The sequence below is a fragment of the Typopeltis vanoorti genome, chromosome 6 (assembly GCF_054136105.1).
Source record: "Typopeltis vanoorti isolate ZY-2024b chromosome 6, IOZ_Tvanoo_1.0, whole genome shotgun sequence".
NCBI classification, from domain to species: domain Eukaryota; kingdom Metazoa; phylum Arthropoda; class Arachnida; order Uropygi; family Thelyphonidae; genus Typopeltis; species Typopeltis vanoorti.
The window spans coordinates 154,626,184-154,649,198 of NC_143554.1; the positions used below are offsets into that span (position 1 = coordinate 154,626,184).

The following is a 23,015-nucleotide window of genomic DNA, read 5'->3' on the forward strand; positions in this document are numbered from 1 at the left end:
GCTCTGCTTACCTCATTTTAGCAACAACATTCCCTTACTCTTCTTAACACACACACACACACACACACACACACACATAGTCGTATTGACTCTTCAAAATCACGGAATCATTGGAAGCACAATAATTTTCAGCAGTTTCAAAGAGAGCATCGTTAGAAATAAGAAATTTAAAACTATGTAAATATCGTAGAATAGGGATGTTAAAATTAAGGAATACAAAGAAAACAACCTCTGAATATATTAAAAACAACACAAGAATATAAAAATAATAACTGAGAAAAATAAATATACTTAAAATAACTACTAAAATATAAGAATACGATAAGATAGAGAATACAATAAAACCAGAAATGACTTTTCTCAAAAGATAGAGAAAGCTGAATACATACTAAACCTATAAATGTATACAATTTAAAAGTAATGTTAATAATTAGCATTACTTTTAAATTGAACACATATTTTAGTATGATTTTGGGTTTCTGCATTCTGTAATAAAAAATCTCACTTCACTCCAATTTATTATCAACTGCGAACAGTTTCACGTGTGTGTGTGTGTGTGTTTGTGTGTGTGTGTGTGTGTGTACATATACATACATACATACATACATATATATACATACACACAAGTTATTTACTGCAATTGTTTCCTGTTTCTCAGTTTTTTTAAACTTCATTTAAATGCTGTTTCCTATTTTTAAAAGACACCTGAAGAAGGCCGTCAAAAACCGAAACTAGTTGTGTGTTATAGCATTAAAACCTTACAAATATTCTCGGTTTCAGTCATTACATTCTCCATGTACATACATAGTATACATGTTTTTTAAAAAAATTGAATGACTAGAACCGAGATTTAAGTTAAAAGGTTTTAATATTAAAACACTACTAGTTTCGGCTTGTAACAGACAGCCTTCATCAGGTGACATTAACAAGCCAAAACTAGTAGTGTTTTAATATTAAAACCTTTTAACTTAAATCTCAGTTCTAGTCATTCAAATCTTTTAAAAAATATGTATGTTAACCGAGTCAATGATCATTCATTCACATATTATATATATACATATATCCTCACTAACGGTGACGACATGTAAGAGTTTTGACTCAGTGATACTAGAAACCTGCTAAACAGTAGCACTGTTCAAAACATATCCATGAGTGAGAATTCTCCATCTCTTACCATGCATTTTATCACATGTCTGATCTGTAAGAATCACAGGCAACGATTACATATACTCGCCTTTGAAATTCAGTAGTTTCTTTCGTCTGGATTTGTTGAAGGACCTTTTGAAATTACAGGGGCATCTGAAATCTAAGAGCCTAAATTCGTCTCCTCTCGCGAAGGAATAAAATTTGATTGTTTTTGTTATTGCAATCAGTCATCTTACCATCGCAGGCTTCCCGAAATCTCAGCTGACTTCGTAATCCATCGAATGCATTAAAACGTGCCATTGAAATAACAAGGATGTACTACAATTTAATAATTCATGCACAAAATCTATGCAATCAGGAAAGAAGTCGCTTCAGTATCTTAACAAACTCTTGCACACACTAGTGGAATCACCACAATATGGATTCTCGAAAACCCAGATCAGATACCCTAGTTACCCGAATGGATATCATCTCTGTTCCTTATCTGCTGGCTGCCTGATCCGGTTCGAACATCATAGTGGCATGCATATGTTTAGATTTTTTTATGTGCACCCCACACACGAAAGGTCACTAGATCAACAATACAACAATGCCATGTGTGGGCAAGTGACCAAACAGAACAATATACCCTATTGACATGTTTTTAAAGTGTGGGAGGTTGTACTTAGTGGTAAAATCAGTATGGAAAAGACTGTTCCAAAGAATAGAGGAGGATGGAATGAAGGAAGCTGATGAGAAGATAGTTCGCTGTGTTCGAAGCTGGACAGTGTATGGGCGTTGGCCAGTCGCTGGTCAAGTTTTTCTATGGTTACAAGAAAGTAGAGGAATGGTAGCAGCCAATTCAGAGGAGCAGCAGTATCCATAAAAGTATCTATAAAAAAGGCATAGCGTTGAAACAGACGGCCTCCTATGGGAGTGACTAAAGTAAGTCTGTGAGAGAAGGGTCATCTATTAAGCAGATTGTCCTCTTCTGAATATCCTCAAGAATTTTAGAGAATTCTTGAGGAAACAGTACTCCAAAATAGGACTGATCTGAGACTTATAGAGAGGAAGATAATATTGTTTAGAACGTAAAACCAAGCTTTTTAGAGGAGAAGGAGTCTATGTGAGTAATATGTTTGTATCAGGTAAATTAGAAGTGACATTCAACCCAAAAAAGAGAAACTAATATTGAAAGGAAACTGGAAATTATTAAAAGTTAGATTAGATGAGGGAGCATTTTTCTTTCGGGTAATAACACAAGTTTGAGTTTTTTTTGTTTTGTTTTTGGAATGAAATTTACTAAGTTGTCTTCAACCCATTTCGGGATTTTGAGGAGGTCACTGATCAAGTCACTGGTTATGGATCTTGAGGTAGCCAAAATTAAGGTACTGCAGAGTTTATCGAATGATGAAGAGAAATGAGAGTAATGTGAATTGGATAGTCAGCCTCCTCGCTGATCATTCATTGTGTATGTCATGATGAATAGCTTCCTCTTATCATTCCTCTCATTCAGAGTGGACAGAAGTGGAAGTGCGGAGGGTGATTTGCTTTAGTTGTCCAAGCAGGAGTTGGAGTAAAAACTGATGCCAAAAGGTCCGCCTTTTCCTTGGGTGAGGTTGCCGTAGTGTCATCAGAATGCAAGGGAGGTGGGAACATCTGTGAAATTGCCATCATGCTTAAGTTGAGAGGTGTTCCGGCAGTGTAGATGTACAACCTCTCATTTTCCTGTGCGATGTTAAGATAGATCGACATAACTAATAATTCGTAACTGATTTACTATCAATAACTTCCATCTGATATGAAGAAAACTGCTGACAGATAATGTGAATTATCTCAAGAGAAACAAGGATCACTAGATGAATAATATTCGTCTAGATGAATAATATAAGGATTGCACCTGGACCGATACCACCGTTTAACTAGACAGTGGTATTACATTTGATTTTCTTCATTAGCATAACAGGAGGGCCTATTTGAAGATCTAGTTCCCCATAGTTGCACATGAAGTCAGGCTATTGTTCTGCACATTCACATATATATGCACACTTCCTGGATATCTCACTACGTGTTTTCCATACTATGAAAGGGTGAAGTGCTCTTTGATTACAATAATGTTTGCAAATTACATACCTAAAAAAATTAAATTTTAGAGTATAATTTGCTACCCATTTAAAGCAAATATGCTAAGCATGTAATTCTATAAAGATCGGTATTATTTATTTTTGCCTTAACTTACCTGCATATATTTGTAAAACATCTTTTTCCCACAAACGGCACATGAAACCAATCTGAAAGGACACTGGAATCGCAGGTGAAAATCATAATTCTTTCGGTTTAACTTAGCATTACAATGCCCACATTGAATCTCAATCGACAAACAGTTGGTTAGATGATTCTTTAAAAAAAAGGTTAAAAAGCTTTCAGATTATGAATTTATAAATGCAGTTGTCTTGATAATATCATTGAGTTCAAATTTCTACATTATTTGGTATAAAATTATTCAAAAAGTAAATTATCTAGCACTCAATTTTAACTCATCGATTGAAGATGGATTCATGGATTGAACAACTGGAAAAATTCTAGTTAAAATTCGATTTAAAATTAAATAACTAAAAATAAATAAATAAAATAAAAAGGTTCCTATCCACTATCACTATTCCCCATAAGGTATTAATATAACTGGTCTATCGTAGTTAAACAATAACTTCATATTAAACTAGCGTTTTATCATTATTCCTATTAACACAACCTATTATTCTGTAGATGCATGCATGGTCTGGACAGTTTCCTTCAACATTCTGGAAGGAAACCTTTCAACTTTCTTACTGAACTGATCAATCCACCTTCAGTTGTAAAGTCTTTATAAAATATTCTGGCATCCAAGAATTGATCATCCCATATCTTTCTAGCAGAATCGCCTCTGCCTTATGAACTATACAGAAATGACGGTGAGAAAGTTAGTGAATATTCAATGACAGTAAATGAATCAGCATAGAACATATTGCGACAGATAAAATTTAAAAAGTGGAGGAAGCGGAACAAAGACTTTGATTAATAAATTCTGGGTCGAACCGTCAACAGATGGCGACGAATTGCAGCATGATGAGAATCAAAAGAACTGGGAAAATGCTAAGCTACATTATTTCAATTAAGGGGATATTAAATCCCACATTGTTTCAAAATCGAATTTAAATAATGTTACATCGCCGAAGTGAAGCCTATTGGCTCTTTATATTTAAGTAATGCTAAGTTACATTTATAACGGAGTTCATTTGGAAATATGTTTTATTCAAACAATTTTCAGAGATAATGCTTCTTGTAAGGCATATCCTGTTTCACTTTGGTTCGAATTTCCTAAAAAAATTAAGAGAAATTTTATAACCCTTCCTTGGGTTATATTTTAATAATCCCTTGGTTGTTATCAGGTAACGAGCATCCGAGCTGACTAGCAACGAAACAAACTTATTCCCATTCCAGAGCCTCCTTCGATTCCATTCCCTCACGCGAGGAATTTTTATCTGGTCTTTTCCGACTGCAGGTGAGTTAGCCGATCTCATATGGAGATAGAGGGGTTTTTTCTACCCGGAAACTCAGTTTTATCGTCTCTCAAAACAGGCAAATCGGCTTCGTATATATTTGAAATGATATAAAAAATTAACCAAGGAACGACTAATCAGTGAAATAGAAGCATTATGCAGTAATGGGAGAGTTGAAGATTGTCCTGAAACAAGAAATAAATTCTAGCTAATAAAACATAAATTCTGTTTGAAAAAATATTAAAAGGAGACAGAAAGATTTAGCCCTTTCTTACATTTCTTTGTAACTTACACTCATCGATTTCTTCAAAATACTTTTCTCGCTAATGGAACATTCCTCCCTCCTATTCACACATTTCGTGGACACGTGATTGGCAAAATTCCTGCGATTGACTTCAGAATCACAGTATTCACACTTAATCTTGACATAATCGCATTCATTTTCGTGATCCTGTGAGATAAAAAGAAGGGAATGATTTTGAAACTCATATCCAATATTTCAAATTATAAATAAAATTGTCACTAACTTAATTATTCTGCGTTTACCTGATGATGCGTTTAATTGATCCATAAAAGGCCGTTTAATTAGCTGAGGTTTAGGACACAAAAAGAAAGAACTTGAAATGTTGATTAGACAAATGCTAATTGCTTGAAAATTATTACGTAATCACAAAGAACAAATACAAGATTAGTTGACAGATGAGCTATGGATCAGCGAAGCATCTACTAAAACACTCATTTGCAGAAACACTATGACAACCCTACTAGCTTGCTAAGCCTTCTTTAGCCAAGATCACCACTTGCACTTTGCCATTGATTCACTAGACACTTGAGGTGTCCTTAATATACTGGACCAAACAGACAGATTAACTTCTCAGAGGTCAGCCACCGAGAGGTACAATGACATCGACCAGCGCATTTTGTGGTCCACATGATCCCACAAATATTTGATTGGATTCAACTCAGGGGAATTAGGTGGTCAAAGGACTCACATAACTCTTGAATATATTTTATGTGTTCTCACATACGAAAGGCTATTAGTAGACCTATAGTACATTTGTACCCTAGACTAAGGATTTTTTTTTACCTGCTCTACTTATAAAATAAGAGCCTTGTGACATCTGGCGTTGGCTTGCTGAAAGAGTCTAGATCATTCGGGTCATAGTGTCAAAATGTAGGATAATATCTAGTCTGAAACAATCCCTACATAAGAATTATATCAAGGTGTGTTGAAAGGAAACGAGAAGATCTAGTGATGCCCATGAGAACAATCCCCTATACTAGGATAGCGCTACTATCAGCGGAATATTTCCGGCTAACGATGCAATCTGGATGGTTGGAAACTGGCTGGGTGATCATAATGTTTTGGTTCATCAGTGTATATGAATTATACATTTCATTTCTGGCTTAATTAAATAATATATTTACTTGAATTATTCGTGACTTCTGTTCAAAACGTTCTTATAATAATGATGTGTGTTTTAATAATATCATTACCTTTTTGCTCCGTTACAGTTTAAGCCTTTTGTAGTTATTGGATATTTATCTATATAACTTATCTACATAACGTGTTTGTTTTTTCGCTTTTCCTCACCATATTAAAATTTCTTAGGATCTCAGGTTACTGATATTAAGCGGATTGTATTTAATGTGACGTAACAAACCGGATAATACTTTACCACCAGAGGGAGACACACTCAGCTTGAAGAAAAGGCTAGAACTGTTGCGAGCTGCTGTGTTAAAATGGATTCCAGTTCAGAATTGAAATTCGAATTCGAAAATGAAGAATATTTCAAAGTAGATATTAGAAAGCAAACTAATTCACATTCCTTATGCATCTCACAAATTAAATCAAGTTAAAGGATCCCCATATAATAGTATTATCGGGTATTAAAAAATTAGAACTTTATATCATTTTTTAAATTTAGTAGCTTCATCGTGTCATATACAGTATTAAATAATAATAATAATAATAATAAAAACTCACCTGAATGTATTTTCGGACAAGTGACTTGTTACACCCTGAGCATTTTTCTTCTGTTTCAGAGCATCTGTTCTTTATATGGTCATCGAGATCTTTCCTCAAAATGGTATTGTTGCAGTGTGGACATTTTATTTCTGCTTCGTCACAGTTTGATATGTGTTCCTTAAATAAACGAAAAAGCAACAATTTTACTCTTGTTAATTTTGATACTTAATCGAATGACTAACACAAAATGCGCATACAATGTGCAGAAAGTGATTGAGTCTAACAGATGTCAATTCACACAGCGCCATAATGCGGTATGACGCAAAGGAAAAAAAAGACTGAATAACTACAACGATGTACATTATGCAGTAAACGGGTATCGAAGTTCAGTTGTTGTTTTCCCTCACCATATCGTATTTCCAAACAAAACAAATGGATAAAAAGACAATGTAACAAATGATTTGTTAATTTATTCATTTTGTTTATATTGATTTACACACTTATTTTTCTTTAGTTTTTAATTTGTATTATTATATATAATTAAGTAGGTGAATGCGTGAGAACGTGCTAATTTTAGTAATTAGGGAACACCACAAAACAAAACAAAATGTATATTCAATTATAGTCATTAATTAGCACTTTTTGTAGATATTTGCGCTAGAATCAACCGATCTCTGCTGCAGGAAATTAGCAAGTACAGTATTAGCAGCAATTTGCTTCACTTGTATCATAGATCTCGCATGCGATCTAGATCCCGATGTACACACATTAAATTGGACATTTAATTCCATGCACATCTCTACATGCACACACCCTCGGTACTTGTTATACTTAGCCCAAACCTGTACTGGGATTTCAATGATGAAGTGAGATTACCTAAAAAAATGAAATCGCAGAATCTAACTTGCTACATAGTTAAAACGAATATGCCGTTTATTTACCTTACACAATGAAAAGTATTTACTTTGACTTACCTGCATGCATTTGAACAAAATTTCTTTTTTACAAAAGGTACATCGGTCCATTCTTTTGGGACACCTGGATGTCACGTGATCTTCATAATTCTTTCGGTTTACCTTAGCATTACAATGTCCGCAAGGAATTTTAACATATTTACATTTGGTTTCGTGAATCTTAAAAAAATCACAAAAAAATCTTTCAGATTGTTTATTATAAAAACGCAAAATCATTAACTGCAAAGTTCTTTTGGGTATAAATTATCAAAAAGTAAATCTTATATCTTTTCATTTTAACGAGTTTGTTGAGGATGGGATTCCTCGATGAAAAAAGCTAATTAACGCTTCATTTAAAAACAAATAACTCCGGATTGGAGACAGTTATTGGAAGTTTTTTCACTTCGCTATACTATAAATTAAAGATATCAAGAAATTACATATTTAAAAAAAAAAAAAAATCAGCTAACGCCTTTTTATTCCCGTATATACGGGAGTAGGCGAGGCCATTTAGCCCTATCTAACTTTTTGGAGACTGAGTGGGCAATGTTTAACTTTTAAAATCCCAACTTCACTGGTCTATCACATTAGGATAACTGCTATGCTGTAACTCCATATGCTCTGTGGAAGGTATCTTTGTTTAGAAGAATGAAAAAATCAATTTCCATGACAGAAACTTGACTCTTCTTTATTTATTCAACAGTTCAATCCATCCTCGGTTAAAAAGATTTTATGAAGGTTTTTGTATATTATTATTATTATTATTATTATTATTATTATTATTATTATTATTAAGAGAAACCCCCAGGGAGTAAAGGACTCATCGAGGGAAGCCACATACTACACACACCAGCTATCATACTTACTCTTGAATTCATTCACACTGCTTGCACTCACAACATCCAATGGAAATCCATTCCAATCACGCAACAACCTCTGAGAGAAAAATCTAGCTCTCACACCCTTCTTAGCGGCCTTCATTCTCAGCTTTCGAGGATGCTGTCTCGTCCTTTCTCCACCCTCCATAAATTGAAATCCTGCATGACCCTTTCAGGAGTTTGTAATTCTCAATAATAGCCCTCTTTCTCCTGTTTGCTAGTGTCTGCAGTCGATCTACAAATTCTCAATCTGTCTTCGTAATCAGTTCCATAATCCCCATATCCTTCTTTGGTTTCCGTTGTATTAGAATCACAACGGAAACCAGGAGACCAGACCTGCGCATAATAGTCCAAGTGAAGTCTTATCAAGGCCTAGTAAAGAGACAAAATAACATCCTTATGTTTACATATGAACGTTCGTTTCAGGCAATTATATTGTATTTCAGAATGTAATTGCCTCATGGCCTCTGTATTTCCATTCCTATCTACTAACACTCCAAGATCCCTAGCCTCATCGGTTTCTTCAAGCATACCAATATAATACGACATTGGATATTTTAGGATATTTCATCATGCCGAAGCGAATGACTTTGCATTTACTGAAATTGAACTGACATCCATTTTCCCATGACCACAATTCCATCCTGTTCAAATCATTTTGCAAGTACTGCATTTCAGTAGCATTCCTGAATACATACCACCTATCTTTGTATCATCAGCAAATAGTTGTAGGTCGCTTGTGAATTCCTTCCCAATATCATTAACGTACAGACTGAATAACAATGGACTGAGCACTGATCCTTGTGGCACACCATTGATTACTTTAATTCTTGCCGACTCATATCCCCCGTATACCACTTTTTGATATCTGTCAGTCAGTCATCCTCTTATCCACGCTAATATTCTATAATTCAAACCCATATTCTTCAATTTATGCAACAGTCTGCCATGCTGTATTTAACAAAATCCAAAAGTGTCAAGGTGTATCCTTTCTCTTTATCTAGTTCAATGGTAACATTGTTATAGAATGTGAGCGAGTTTCTAAAAAATGACTTACTCTTAGTAACCCCATATTGCTTTGAAAAGTAGAGATTCATTGTCAATTCATTTCTGAATGCGATCCCTAACCAATGGTTTCAAAATCTTCACCACCACTCCTGAGATATGGATTGGTCGATAGTTGGATACGCCGTTCTTTGCACCATCCTTATGCAATGGAATTACCATACATTCTTTCCATTCCCCGTTCTCAGAATCACATTAATCAGCCGGGTCAGAGAATAACCAGTTCAGCTGCATACTCTTTTAGCACACGTGCTGATATTCCATCAGCCCCTATTGCTGAATTGTTATTCAGTTTGTGCAATAGCTCTAATACCTTTTCTTCATCCACCCGAGTTTCTTCGGAATAGTTATCAGTGAAGTCAATGTTGCTTACACCATGCTGATAGCTTTTAGCAAAACGGACACTCATTGTTAAACAAACTCTTCTGCATCTGCCACCCTTACACCATCTGCATTCAAAAGAGTTACCTTTTCAAATTCATTATTTCTTTTACTTGCAGTATATCAAGAGAATTCATTGGAGTTATCTTTAGCTTGCAGATTCAGTTTCTTTTCATACTCACACACTTAGCTTTCCGTACAACAGTTGTGACTCTTCTGGTCTGCTGCTTATTACGTTCATAACGGTCATCATCCATATGCACAAGGTATTCTTTCCATATCATCCTTCTCTTACGAATATTTTGCTTAATAAGATTACATATCCCTTTGGCCCCTTCCCTATTTATTCTTCGAACACTCGGGACACATTCTGATATCGCATCATGTAAGTATTTTTTTAAATGCTTCCCATGTCCTGTCGATATTCTTTCCATCCAGCAACCGATCCAATTCCACTGAATTCAGTATGCTCCTCAGTTGGTCATCATTTCCTGCTTTGTAGTTCAGAATGTAGTATTTTCTGAATAGAACATTCATAAACTTAGTCACTTCCCAAGTGAGTACTGCATGATCACTGTCATCAACCGAAGGCAGAATGGTTACGTCTTTAACTGAAATACCCCCTGACACTATAATCATATCTAACACTCTTTTATTCGAGTTCCTTCTGTCACATGCTGCTTGTCACAATAAACGCATTTTCATTCTTCTCGTGAGATTCTACTGCTACCAATCAATATTTGGATAATTAAAGTCTCCCATTATGATTTCTCTTTTCGCGCTCATCTTTTCTATTTGGTGATGCATTTCTTCATCACTAGCAACCGATCCACCAGGTCTGTAACAACACCCCACTATGTAATCCACCTTGTTAGATTCCTCCTCACGCCAGATTGCTTCAAACTCATTTCCACATGAAATACTGTTAGTAATATTACTACATTCATAGATCTCAACTCTAACTGGATGCAAGTCAGCCGATATCATTATCAGCACGCCCTCTCCTCTCCTATTCTCTCTATCCTTCCTTCAAATACTGTACCCTTTACACTCGATAACATATTTAAACGTGTAGTAGGGTATCCGAGTGTTACTTACTTGAGCAGTTTTTTTTCCATTTTTTGTTAATCTTCGGTTTACTTCAAAGCAACTAAAAGAAAACAACGAAATGTCTAGGTCATTTCGTTGTTTTCTTTTATGACTGAATATTGACTTTCCTGATGCCAGTATCCTAATGGTAACAATATTAGAAAATAGGTAATTCGAAGCAGAGGATTACAAAGTTCGGAAAGTCCATTCTGGAGACTAAATATGGAATTTTTTAGTCACAACAAACCTCCTCTAAGAAAATAAGTGGTGTTATATGTCGTAAGGAAATACTTCTACAGGCAAAAGGCATTCACAAACATCCGTCGTGGCAGTGCAATTCGAACTCAGTCTGTTAACTGGAAACAATTTATGCCAATTCGTTACGGTGATCAGAACTAGGAAGGAAATGTTATCTAAGTTGATCTATTTATGTCCTTTTGAAGGTTTTTATCAACCTCGTTTGCAGGATCAAATGCACTATAACACATTGGTTTCATACACGTAGTTTCTTTGACCAATTAACAACATTGTTATATATTTTTTAATTCAGAAGATAAAGTCTTTAAAATTGTTATAATAACATTATTCGTTCATTATTATAGATTGAAAGGGTGGAGGGAATGACTAAAATCCCTGATCATTCATGCATCAGAGATATTAGCAGTGACAATGCTAACAGTCTCTAACTTTGGGATTCAGTTCGTATTGAAGTATCCCCATGATAAGTAACCCATATGTGTTTAACGTGTTTATTTAAGAATCGTGTTAAGTATTAATGTAACCTTTGTTACGAAACCTATCTAAGTAAAATAAATAATTAAATTTCAGCATTTGTTTCTTTTTTTTTTCTCGTCACAAACGAATGAGAATGAAAGACTATCCCGTGGACTCAGATAAAAACAAGGTAGAAAAGAATGAGAAAAAAGCGAAACGTATGAAGGAAAGATAATCCTATTTATCAGGTGCAGAAAATGATTCAGGACATGGATGCAGAAGGAGATATTTCTTTAGGTTGGCAAAAATTACATTTCTGTTAGTACTCCCTGCTTAAGTCGGTATTACTACAATACTTTAATCCTTACAAGTTTCTTCCAAATTTATTTTCCAGGTCTCAAATATTTAATAAAACGTGCCATTTGATTGTATAACCTAACCGAAATAGGTTTAAAGGAAATAAGCTCCTTTTGGGTAACTTAATTTATTTTTTATTTTCCGATTATTCCACAATTTTCTTAATTAAATCTAATAGTGAATAACGTTCATTGAAAATGTTTGTATTCATCATAGTTGCTGTAAGTGGTCCAGGAAGCTTGGTACCTTTGGACGCCTTGTTTGAGACATTAGCGACATTAGCTTCATGTTACCTGTGATTCATCTCTGGGGTTTCTTTTGTGTGAAGCACCACCAATGTACCACAAGGTAACACTACTGGCGGGGGGAACGGAAGGCTGTCTCAATCCCCCCTGTGGAGAGAATACTGGTCCAACAATCTCCCAACAAACGGCTTCCTGGTAGAAGATCGCTGTGCTCCGCAGCTTGGTTTTGCTCTTCCTAGGAAGATTTGGTCATCAATCAACAGGATCAGTACTAACCAGGGCAGATGTGGCTACCTAATACATCAATGGGAGCTTTTAGACCACTCTTATTGTGATTGTTCTCCAGTGGCTTAGACGATTACTCATATTGTGAACTACTGTCCAAGGTGCCATTTTCACGATGGTGGTCTACAGGACATCCACGAAGTGACAGATGAGGCCTTGGATTGGCTTTCCAGACTGGACATTGACTAGTTTTCTATATTGCTTTTGCCATAAGAATAAATAAATAAATTGAAACTGTTTCGAAATATTACTGCATAAATTTTATCTCTCTCAGATTGTTCAGTGTAAGTATTCGCAATTCTGTTTCATAACTTTTCCTCTCCTCGGTACTCATTCCTATAGTCGAATGATCCGACCAAATTCAATCAATTTTTACAACATTCTGTCATTCACTGAAGAGAGCAAACTAATAATACATTAAGAAGTTGGGAAATTAAGTGTTAGATAACATACAGAACAACATGAAACATTTCAAGGGAAAAAAAATGAACTAAGCGAACTTAAAATTTTCAAGCCACTTAAAGTCTATAAATAAGAATGATATGGGTTACAAAATTAGCACTCAACAAATCCTTCTAAAAACATTCTCAAACAGCATGCCTTAGGGCTTTCCAATTCATGATCTAGGCTTTAGAACGAATTATTCCACTCGTCCAATTAGGCTGGTGATATTTCAAATCAGTTGCTAACTGCCTGGAATTATTGCCGAACCACCCAAAGATAATGCCCTAGTGCAAGGTTTCCCAAACTTTTTTCCGTGGCCCAGTTATTTTAATACTTCATCTTCGTGACCCACTAAACTTTTTATGGCCAAAAGGTAAAATAAAACAGATTTGAATGTTCATAGAGTTTTCATTTATTATTATTATAATAAAGAAGCATTTACTCTTACAAAAATATAAAGAAATTAAACTAAAGCCAAGTAATTTGTTAATGAGAAGTGTGATGCTGTTGTTTGCTAACTAGAAACTTCAGGTTTGGAGGCAGGTTTGGACTCGTGCCCGGCTGCACGTCACTCGATTGTTCATTGGTGCTAATCGAAGCGTTTTTAACCGGCACATTGTTTGTTGTTTTATTACCCATTGATCCATCGTTAAATGGGTAATTCGCTAATGTGAGCTAGTTTTGAAGTGTCTCCATTAGCGGTGATTCAAACTTAACATTTATTGTTCCATAACTAACATTTTGCATTTTGTGTACTTTACTTGTTTTTCCTCCATTACCGATTATTTTTTGGTGTACCTCTTGACGACCCAGCATGACCCCCGGGTTTACGCGTACCACCGGTTGGGAACCAATGATCTACATCGATCACATTATGGAAGGAAAAAGGTTAAAGCTAATAAGTAGCAGATATCTATTTTAACACTTTATGCAAAACAAGTTATTCCCAGAAGCAACTCCACCTCAAGTATTTGGGACCTAAACTGATAAGTTTTGTAGTTTGGTATGCAAATCAGCAATAAAACGACAAAAAATAATAATACACTGGATTATGGGTGTCGAGATTAATGGTGAAATTGCGTTTACAATAATATCCCCCAAAACTATATAAAATTGAAATATAAAATAACAAGTATTTGTACTAAGTATTAAAGGGAAAAAAAATCCAGCCTTACTATGACGTATTTTCGAGCAAGACGCATTCGACATCCGGAACATGTTTTATCTGTTTCTGGACATTCCTCACTTATATGCTTACTGAGATTCTTCAGCAAAATCTCGCCATTGCACTGAGGACATTTTATTTCTGCAAGATCGCACTTATCTTGATAATTCTTGAGAAGGAAAAAAACGGGCGATTTTAGTAAATTTAAGCAGGACAAATCTGATTGCAGTACTAATATGTCTTATTTTATTGTTAATTTTCAGTTTGTTTTCATGTTAGCAATACATACTGTTAGAATAAAATGATTTATCTTCCAGTTATATTTGCTATTGTAATTTTGTTATTGCTGATTGAAAATTCTGTAGCACCAATTAGAGCATTGAATAGTCAGTAACATTAAAAAAGCCCTATAAACAATCTTGGTTTTTTTTTCGTGTTAATTCATTTCTCCAATAAATCGAAATATCCAGAAATTTTGCAAACATATAACGACATTTGTGACCACGCACACACACACACATAATACTTGCACAACTCATTATCATGCCTGGTTGACCAAATGGATCGTACGTAAGCTCTCCAAATGGTCTATGAGTTCGAATCCTACAATGAGCACCGAATGTCGTTAGGTGCTCATTGTAGGATGATGCTTGTGAATGTCGTTAGGTGGTATAGATGAATTTCACCGCCAGGTGTGAGACCACATCACACTTATTGGAGAACGGAAGTGAGTCGAAAAAGTTCAAGGATGGTCTTTAGATCTAGCATCTAGATATTGAAGATCTGCTAACATTTACTTGACCATCTCCTATACAGGAGATGGTCAAGTAAAAACTAAAAAATTAAAAATAAAATTAATGCATGTTTTCTTTACAACAGTGTGTTTTCTTATTACTTACATTCATTTCGCTTCTCTCAAACAATTTGCTACAAAATGAACAAGATAAAATTGTCTTGGGACAGCTATCAGTCAGATGACCCTCATAATCTTTTCTGATGATGTTCTCAGAACACTTTTCGCATTTGATTTTCATAAAATGGCACTCATTTTGATGTTCCTTTAAAACAAACAAAAATGAAATCGCTTTGATAATTTGCGTATAATATTTTATTTCATGATTCCTATTCAGTATCGTAACAGACACTTGTCAAACGATATCATCACATATAAAATTCTTATTAGTTCATGAAACACCATTAATTTTAGTCAAAATATAATCAAATGAAATAAATAAAATTAAAAAATTGAAAAGAATACAATCAAAAAAGTAATTAGGGCATTTCTTAAAATAGGATTAACAAAGTATTTGGTTTCTGTAATTGTACTTGAAATTCTAGATAAAATTTTATTGAATTTATAAAAAAAATTATGTTAGGATTAAATAAAAATGTGAAGCTTAGTTTAGGTTCACATCGTGAACAGTTAACTTCCTTTTCAGGATCTTTGGGCAAAATATGATGATCGCAAAGCGGACATTTTATTCCTGGTATATCACAAATAGCTTGATGACCTAAGGGTCATCAAACTATTTGTGAGCTGAAAACAGAAATGATTTTAGAGCTAATAAAAAAAACGAACTTCTTTTCATGGTAATTTTATTGTTAATTCTCGTATGAATAATATTATTTATATTATATTATATCATTATAATAACAATATTATATAATGCATCCAGATGCCTTAAATATTAACGTGGTGCGAAACACATGAATTCGAATGCAGTCCTTTGCTACATTTGTTCTCAGTTCATAATCTGTGCCTGTTGTGATTAAAAGAGTATCACAACAGCAAACCGATACAGAATAATCGCTAAAAAATCAAATTTTGGACTATTGTATTCGATTTTCGATACTCAGATATCAAACGTGTATATTGAATCTTCTTTGCGTGAATACACTAAAAACATTACCTAGAAATTTAAAATTGAATGCCCGGTTTGGTTGTTGGATGTAATGACTGGCGAACTAACAGTTATAAATGCAAATCAGGACAAGCGAAACTTACGGAGGATCTTGTGAAAACATCTTTGCAGATGTTTTCACAAGATGCAAATAAATCAAATAAAAAATGAAATTTGTGTGTGTGTGTGTGTGTGTGTGTGTGTGTGTGTGTGTGTGTGTGTGTGTGTGTGTGTGTGTGTGTGTGTGTGTGTGTGTGTGTGTGTGTGTGTGTGTGTGTGTCAAATTTGTTCTACAAATTTGACAGATGGACAATATTTTGCTTAAAACAAACGTTTAAAATAAGTCGAGTTTTTAACAGTAACAACTATTGGCTATTTGGACTAAAGTCATAGGTATGTCTCTTGATAGCATTATATATCAGAATGTTAAGATAAGATTTTATATATCAGATAAATATATGCGTCATAATCTTACTCCAAACTACTAACATTTGATAGGGTCGTAGCGAACACTTTGCTTTAGATTTTTGTGCTCGAAATTAGCCTTACAGTGAATTTAAAAATGGCAGTTGAAAAGGAACTTGACCTCATTTATAAGAAGGGATTTCCCCAAAAGTTTTTAAATGCAATGTGGATGAGTTGTGAAAATACATTAATCTTCTGAAAGAAAGGAGAGTTGGAATTCTTTGGTCTCGTTAGAGCTTTAATAACTAAGACGCTTTGACCAGTCTGAATTTTGCTAGAAGCCATTTAATTTCAGTTTTTTTTTTTTTTTTTTAATCTCAGAAAACCAAATCACACCTGGTTAATGCTGATTTGTTCATATATACCGTAGTGAGTTTTTTCATTGTTATTTGTAACATTCTCTTACAGGCTAAAGCAAAGAAACTCTGGTTTGGTTTCAATTTTAACTCAAATCGATTTCGACATGTCAAAATCTGTTAAAACGAAACAAATAAAATATCTTTAATTTTCACAGAAGTAGTCGATAAGCAGAATATATTTGTCTAAACAAATCAACTTTAACATTGTTTAGCGAGTGAAAATTTATTTGTCTGCTTTATTTAGAAATATTTTCCGTTGACCAAAACTTATTCGACTGAAATTTGAACTGCCTCGAAAAAGAATTGCATATAATTCCTATCGTATTTCCTATAAATATAATTTTCTATTGAATACAGCAATCATTCTAAGTTCAAAAATCCAGTAAAACATATCCACAACATACACAAAGCAGGCAGACGAATTAAGCAAAAGAAATGTAGCACGTGATAACCAACCGGATAATGAACAATAACGTATTGAATGTAATAAGTGTTACTTACCGAGCTTTTATTGTAGTTACAAAATTCAGCGGATCTTCTAGCATTCAGAAAAATACTTGCAAAAACCCTCTCTGTGGTGTTAGCATTTCAAATCAAAACTATAAATTAATTATCTTTACTGAAAGTGCAGCTGTGCCTTGCACAAAATGAAAAGAATTATCTTTTTTCTTTCTTTCTTTCTTTTTTTTTTTGTAATATCCGCTAGGGAAGATAACAATGAGTGTTGCCTTGATACTGGTCTCATCGATAAAGCAAGTCTGTGTGCTTTGTAGCAATATCGTTGATAACAATTTTTCACCCAGGCTCGAAGTATATCATGTTTTTCTAATACTGAAGCTATTTTTATATCACAAGTTTTAAATAATAGATGCCCTTGCAACACTTCCTTTTCACTGTTTGTCACCAAATATAGATGTTTTAAATTGTCGATTACATTATTATTAGTAGTAGTAGTATTCATAAAAGCGAACCCAAGCTTCGAAGTAGGTGGGATTAACTCACCTCATTCATCCACATGTAATCCTTATAATCAAAGACTGCAAATTATGTAACAAAATAGTCAGTAAGGTATATACAATAATGAAGATACCGATAACATTATTCAGATAAACTCTGCAAAGATTCGAGGAAGAAGCCACCCAAAGAACCAACTAAATATTATAATCGATAATACAAAATGAATCATTGTAAATTTAAATGAATTATTATAAATATGAATGTGAAAAAAGATGTAAAATACATTGTTAATATCATTATTTATGCAAATTAAATAAGATATTTTCCTAGCATTCTGTACTGAAAAAATATATATATATGTAGATAGATAGATAATTGTGTAATCTATCCTGTGTAACTGAACCATAACTGATTATAAACTATTACTAAACTCGTTGTTACTGCTCATAACACACGAATTGTTGTACTATATGATATATATATTATATATAAAATAGAAACATATCACATACATCGAGTCAAATGCAGTGAAGCGCTACCAGTAACCTGTGGAGTGCCACAGAGAGCTGTTCTCTCCCCAGCTCTACTCAACATCTATATGCACGATATTAACCAGCTACCTCTCAAAGGCAAGATCTTCCAATATGCAAACGACACAAGTATAATATCCATCCATAATAACGCAAGCATAACCCAAACAAATATGCAACATGATATAAATCTGATCATAGACTGGCTCACGAAAAACTCCATACACCTAAACTCAGATAAGACCAAATTAATGATATTCAGAAATCCACTGACTCGACCAGTTTATAACAAATATATAACCATCCAACATCCACTCTCCAACATAAAAAAACACACAGAACAGCGAAACCACTACAATCACTCAGGTTGAAACAATGCGATACCTTGGAATTTACCTCGATGCAGATATGAACTGGAATAGCCATATAAAACATCTACACAACAAACACCGAACAATAAGTGGCAAACTCTACAGATTAAAAGACATAGTTCCCACACTCCTAAAAATACTAATATACAAAGCACTATGCCAAAATATACTAAGATACGCTATAACAACGTATGCTTTCTGTACACCTTACAAATTAAACAGATAAATGTCGCTACAGTGCAAAATGATAAAACTGATCTTTTGGGAACAAAGAGAAAATAACGACTTTATATACACTGCAATGTCAGAGCACAAAATACTGACAGCAAAACATTTATGTCACTATGCAGCTTTGCTAAAACATTATTTCGATGCCAACTGCAGGACAGTTAGAAATACATACCGTATAACAAGACCTCAGACTACTAATTATATCACATATAAATACAATAATCACTACGGAAAGGCCACGCGAAACTTCTACATCCCTACAACTTAAGAACGTAACTATGAAAGAGAAATACGCATCTTACGCACCTTACAGACTTAATCAAACACAAAATATTAGTTCAGGCTTCCCAGTTCAGTCAGGTGTCATAACATTCAAAATATCGCGTGTGCGCATGTGTGTGTGAATGAATTTCGCATCCCACGGCTGTGGTGAGTATCAGACCTATCAAACATCATCTTGCTTCCAATACAGCAATCAAACCAATAAACAATAACTAAGCTTAATAAAAAAAAAAAAAAAAAAAAGGTTCCACATGCAAGTTGAGACATTACACCTCATCTGGGAACAACATGAATAAAAAAAAAATAAAAAAAAAAACATTTATTACAACTACAGCATTTAAATACATTAAAGTAAAACTTGTAAATTGCAAATATATATAATTTATTGTTATTATATAAATACTGTAAAAGTACTGCAAAAAATTTTAAATTTAAAAATAGCATTGTGAAAAAGTGAAATAAATGTATTCAATATTCCTGTTGTATGTTAACAGAAAAGAAAAAAAATTAATAATGTAAATTGTAAATCAAAATAAACGAAATTATAATTGGGAAAAAAATGTTATCACATGAAACCTCCCAGATGTCCGAGAACGAATCGAAACTGCACTATACAATACACCGTGTACAACAGTGCTTCCCAAACTTCTGGATGTCAGGGCCCCCTTTGCAAAAATTAAAATATTTCATGGCCGCCCTCGAAAAAAAATCGTAATAGAGAGATATATTATTATAATATTGTATTTATATTCAATACAAAACATACACAGCGAATATTGCAAAAATCAAATGCATATATTACATTTTTTGCCTCTTACCGTTTGGTTCTGAAGACGATGCGGGCTGTTCTGGTAAAATATGAAATACTGTCCTTTTTTTTTAGTTTGTTTCTTCTTCTTCTGATTGTTCGCGGGATTTTTTTTTATTTTTTATCAGCCACTTATCCATCTCAGGGTTAAATTTTTTAACGTAGAATAGATCAAATAATATCACCACTTACCGATACTGGCACACCACAGACTGATAACATGAAATTAGCATGAAACTGCCATAACATTCATTTAACACTTTTACGAATTTTAACACGTTCGGTTGAATTTTATTGCTGCCTTGGGAAATCGAACTCGCACACACCTAATTAATAACAATAGTTTTTAGTTAGATACTGTGTTTGCCCGTGCAACATATGGTTTTGTTTCAGTCTATACAGCATACTTTCTATATGAGGGAACATGTGATTCATTAATTAGTGTGTTTTTATCCCAGTTGTCTCTAATTGCACTATTTGTTGAAAAATATATTACACAGACTCCTCATACCTTATTCACTGGCATAATAAAAGTACTTGTTTTTATTGCCTCTGCAGTATAGTGGCTGTTAGGGAGGGGTGTTGTTTACCACTGCAAGCGATTTACTATCTCCCACATGAATTTGTTTAAGCTTTTCTTCATGTGTGAAGCATATGCGAAACTTTTATTGGTAACAGAAAACTAGCTCAGATGACATTGATAATATAAAACGAGTTTTGGTATGTATATAAACTCAATATCAACAGTCCCTGATTACGTAATGCTTGAGAGCATTCGAAGTAAATACAATTAACCACTGCTTTGAAATGAAACATATGAATAAGCAATATTTACTAATATTCATTAAGCGCCGAAATACGCAGGAAGCAAAGTTTGTGAACCAACACCAATGTGTTAATTTTTCTATTAAAATATAAAAAATAACAAAAAATAATAATAAATAATAAAAGTTAAATACGTTTCTTTTAAAATAAAAAAAATCTACTTAGTCTTAAAACATTTTAAATTTGTTTTCATTATTTCATTATTTCATTATTTCATTATTTAAATTTGTTTTCATTATTTCATTATTCCCCCTTAACAAAACCTACTGCCCCCAAGGGGGCCGCGGCCCACAGTTTGGGAAGCGCTGGTGTACAACACTAAATTCACTAACTACATAATGCACAATCCGCACTACGCCATCTACCGTCCACTAAATACACTAGATAATTCATTAACCACAACTCAATTAAAAGAAAACAAATAACACTACAGGGATTTCTGTTTAAATGAGAGGGTTCTCCTCAGTCATTGAGGTCAAGAGCGTAAAGGCCCTAATTCTGACAGAAACCATTATTTAATGAACATGATTGTAAGAGAACGATTATGAAATATGATAAAGATTGATAAAAAAAAAAGAAGGTTGGGTTATGGGACGATAAACTTAGTAATGATGTAAAGGAAACTAAGAAATACTAACATAACTTGAAAACCAAATTAAATAAATTGAACATAATGTAACTGATAGATTTAATAGTATTGATGAAAAATGAGTAGAAAATATGATTGAAGCAGCGGCTGCTAAAATGATAGGTGAAAAGGAAAGAACTCGTAAGGAAGAATGGTTTGATGAAGAATGTGAATCAGCTATAAAAGAGAAGAACAGAGTGAGAGAACAAATGATGCAGCTAAATGCTGGAAGTAATCGGGAGAGATGCAATGGACTTGGAAGAAAAGCAAATAATATTTTACAGAAGAAAAAGAAAATTATTATGAAACAAATTAAAGAAATAGAACAACTTAATATTCAAAATGAAAAGTGAAAATTTTATGCTGCCGTCCGAAAAATGAAAAAATAATTTCAACCAAGAACCAGCGAATGTAAAGAGAAGAAATGAAATTTACTATGAGAGGAAAGAAATTAGTAGTGAGATGGGCAGAATATTTTACGAATTTATTAAATAGTGAAGAAAATGAGGAAAATATTTAATTAGAAACAAGAAAGGACATTGATGTAGAGGAGAATACTCCCATAAAACCACCGACAACTAGCAAGATTGAAGCTATAATACAAAACATGAGAAATAATAAAACACCGGGAGAAGATAATATTTTTATGTGACACCTCCAGGGAGTCCAAAGACTCATCGAGGGAGGACGTGCCAACAGCATCGAACGATTAACCTCTTCCAACTACTAACCGCGCACAAACTTGCTTAACTTTTTGCGAGCCATTACTAGCACAGGCTCTACCAATCGACCAACCTTTGCTGGCAATATACAGTTGCAGAATTAATGAAACATGGAGGGGATTCAATTCAATATGTTTGGTGCTACAGGATATATTTTCGACAGTCTGGACCAAGGAGGAAATGTCACACTGCTGGAATGTTGGCATAATCTATCCTATTTATCAAATAGGAGATAAATTTGACTAGTAACTACATGGGTATTACGTTACTTAATGTAGTTTGTAAAATTATCACATCTATAAAAAAATGACAGACTTATCGAAATTACGGAAAAGAAAATAAGAGAATATCAATGTACATTGAGATCAAAGAGAAGGTACCATTCATCAACTTTTATCATACAGATGGTGGAAAAATGGTTTGAACACGCAATAGACCTACATGTGTTATGTATAGACTTTGAGCAAGCGTTTGAGTCTAAAGAGAGATAGTCTACAAAAGGTTATGAAAGAATTAGAGATACCACCAAAATTAATCAGATTAGTAATGATGACGATGTAAAAAACAAAAGAAAATATTAAAATAGATAATAAATTTAGTGACTCCTTCGAATTTAATAAAGATGTAAAACAAGGAGATGCACAATCAGAAACATTACTCATCATAGCTTTAATCATGCGATTAAAGATTTAGATCAAAGAGGGACAATTTTTAATAAATCAAGTCA

The 23,015-nt window shown here is 33.8% G+C and overlaps 1 protein-coding gene across 1 annotated transcript in view; it reads right to left on the reverse strand.

Annotated features, from left to right (window-relative positions):
* The window catches only part of LOC150106118 (uncharacterized), a 63,141-nt gene extending 45,596 nt beyond the window's left edge, over positions 1–17,545 (reverse strand). The window contains exons 1-7 of the mRNA XM_090393864.1: positions 17,436–17,545; positions 15,109–15,267; positions 14,220–14,378; positions 7,608–7,766; positions 6,652–6,810; positions 4,957–5,115; positions 3,365–3,523 (exon numbers count right to left, since the gene is read on the reverse strand). Of these exons, the coding sequence (XP_090249990.1) occupies positions 3,365–3,523; positions 4,957–5,115; positions 6,652–6,810; positions 7,608–7,766; positions 14,220–14,378; positions 15,109–15,243 (930 nt within the window). The 5' untranslated portion in view covers positions 15,244–15,267; positions 17,436–17,545. The remainder of the gene's footprint in view (positions 1–3,364; positions 3,524–4,956; positions 5,116–6,651; positions 6,811–7,607; positions 7,767–14,219; positions 14,379–15,108; positions 15,268–17,435) is intronic.
* Between the last annotated feature and the right edge of the window lie 5,470 nt (positions 17,546–23,015).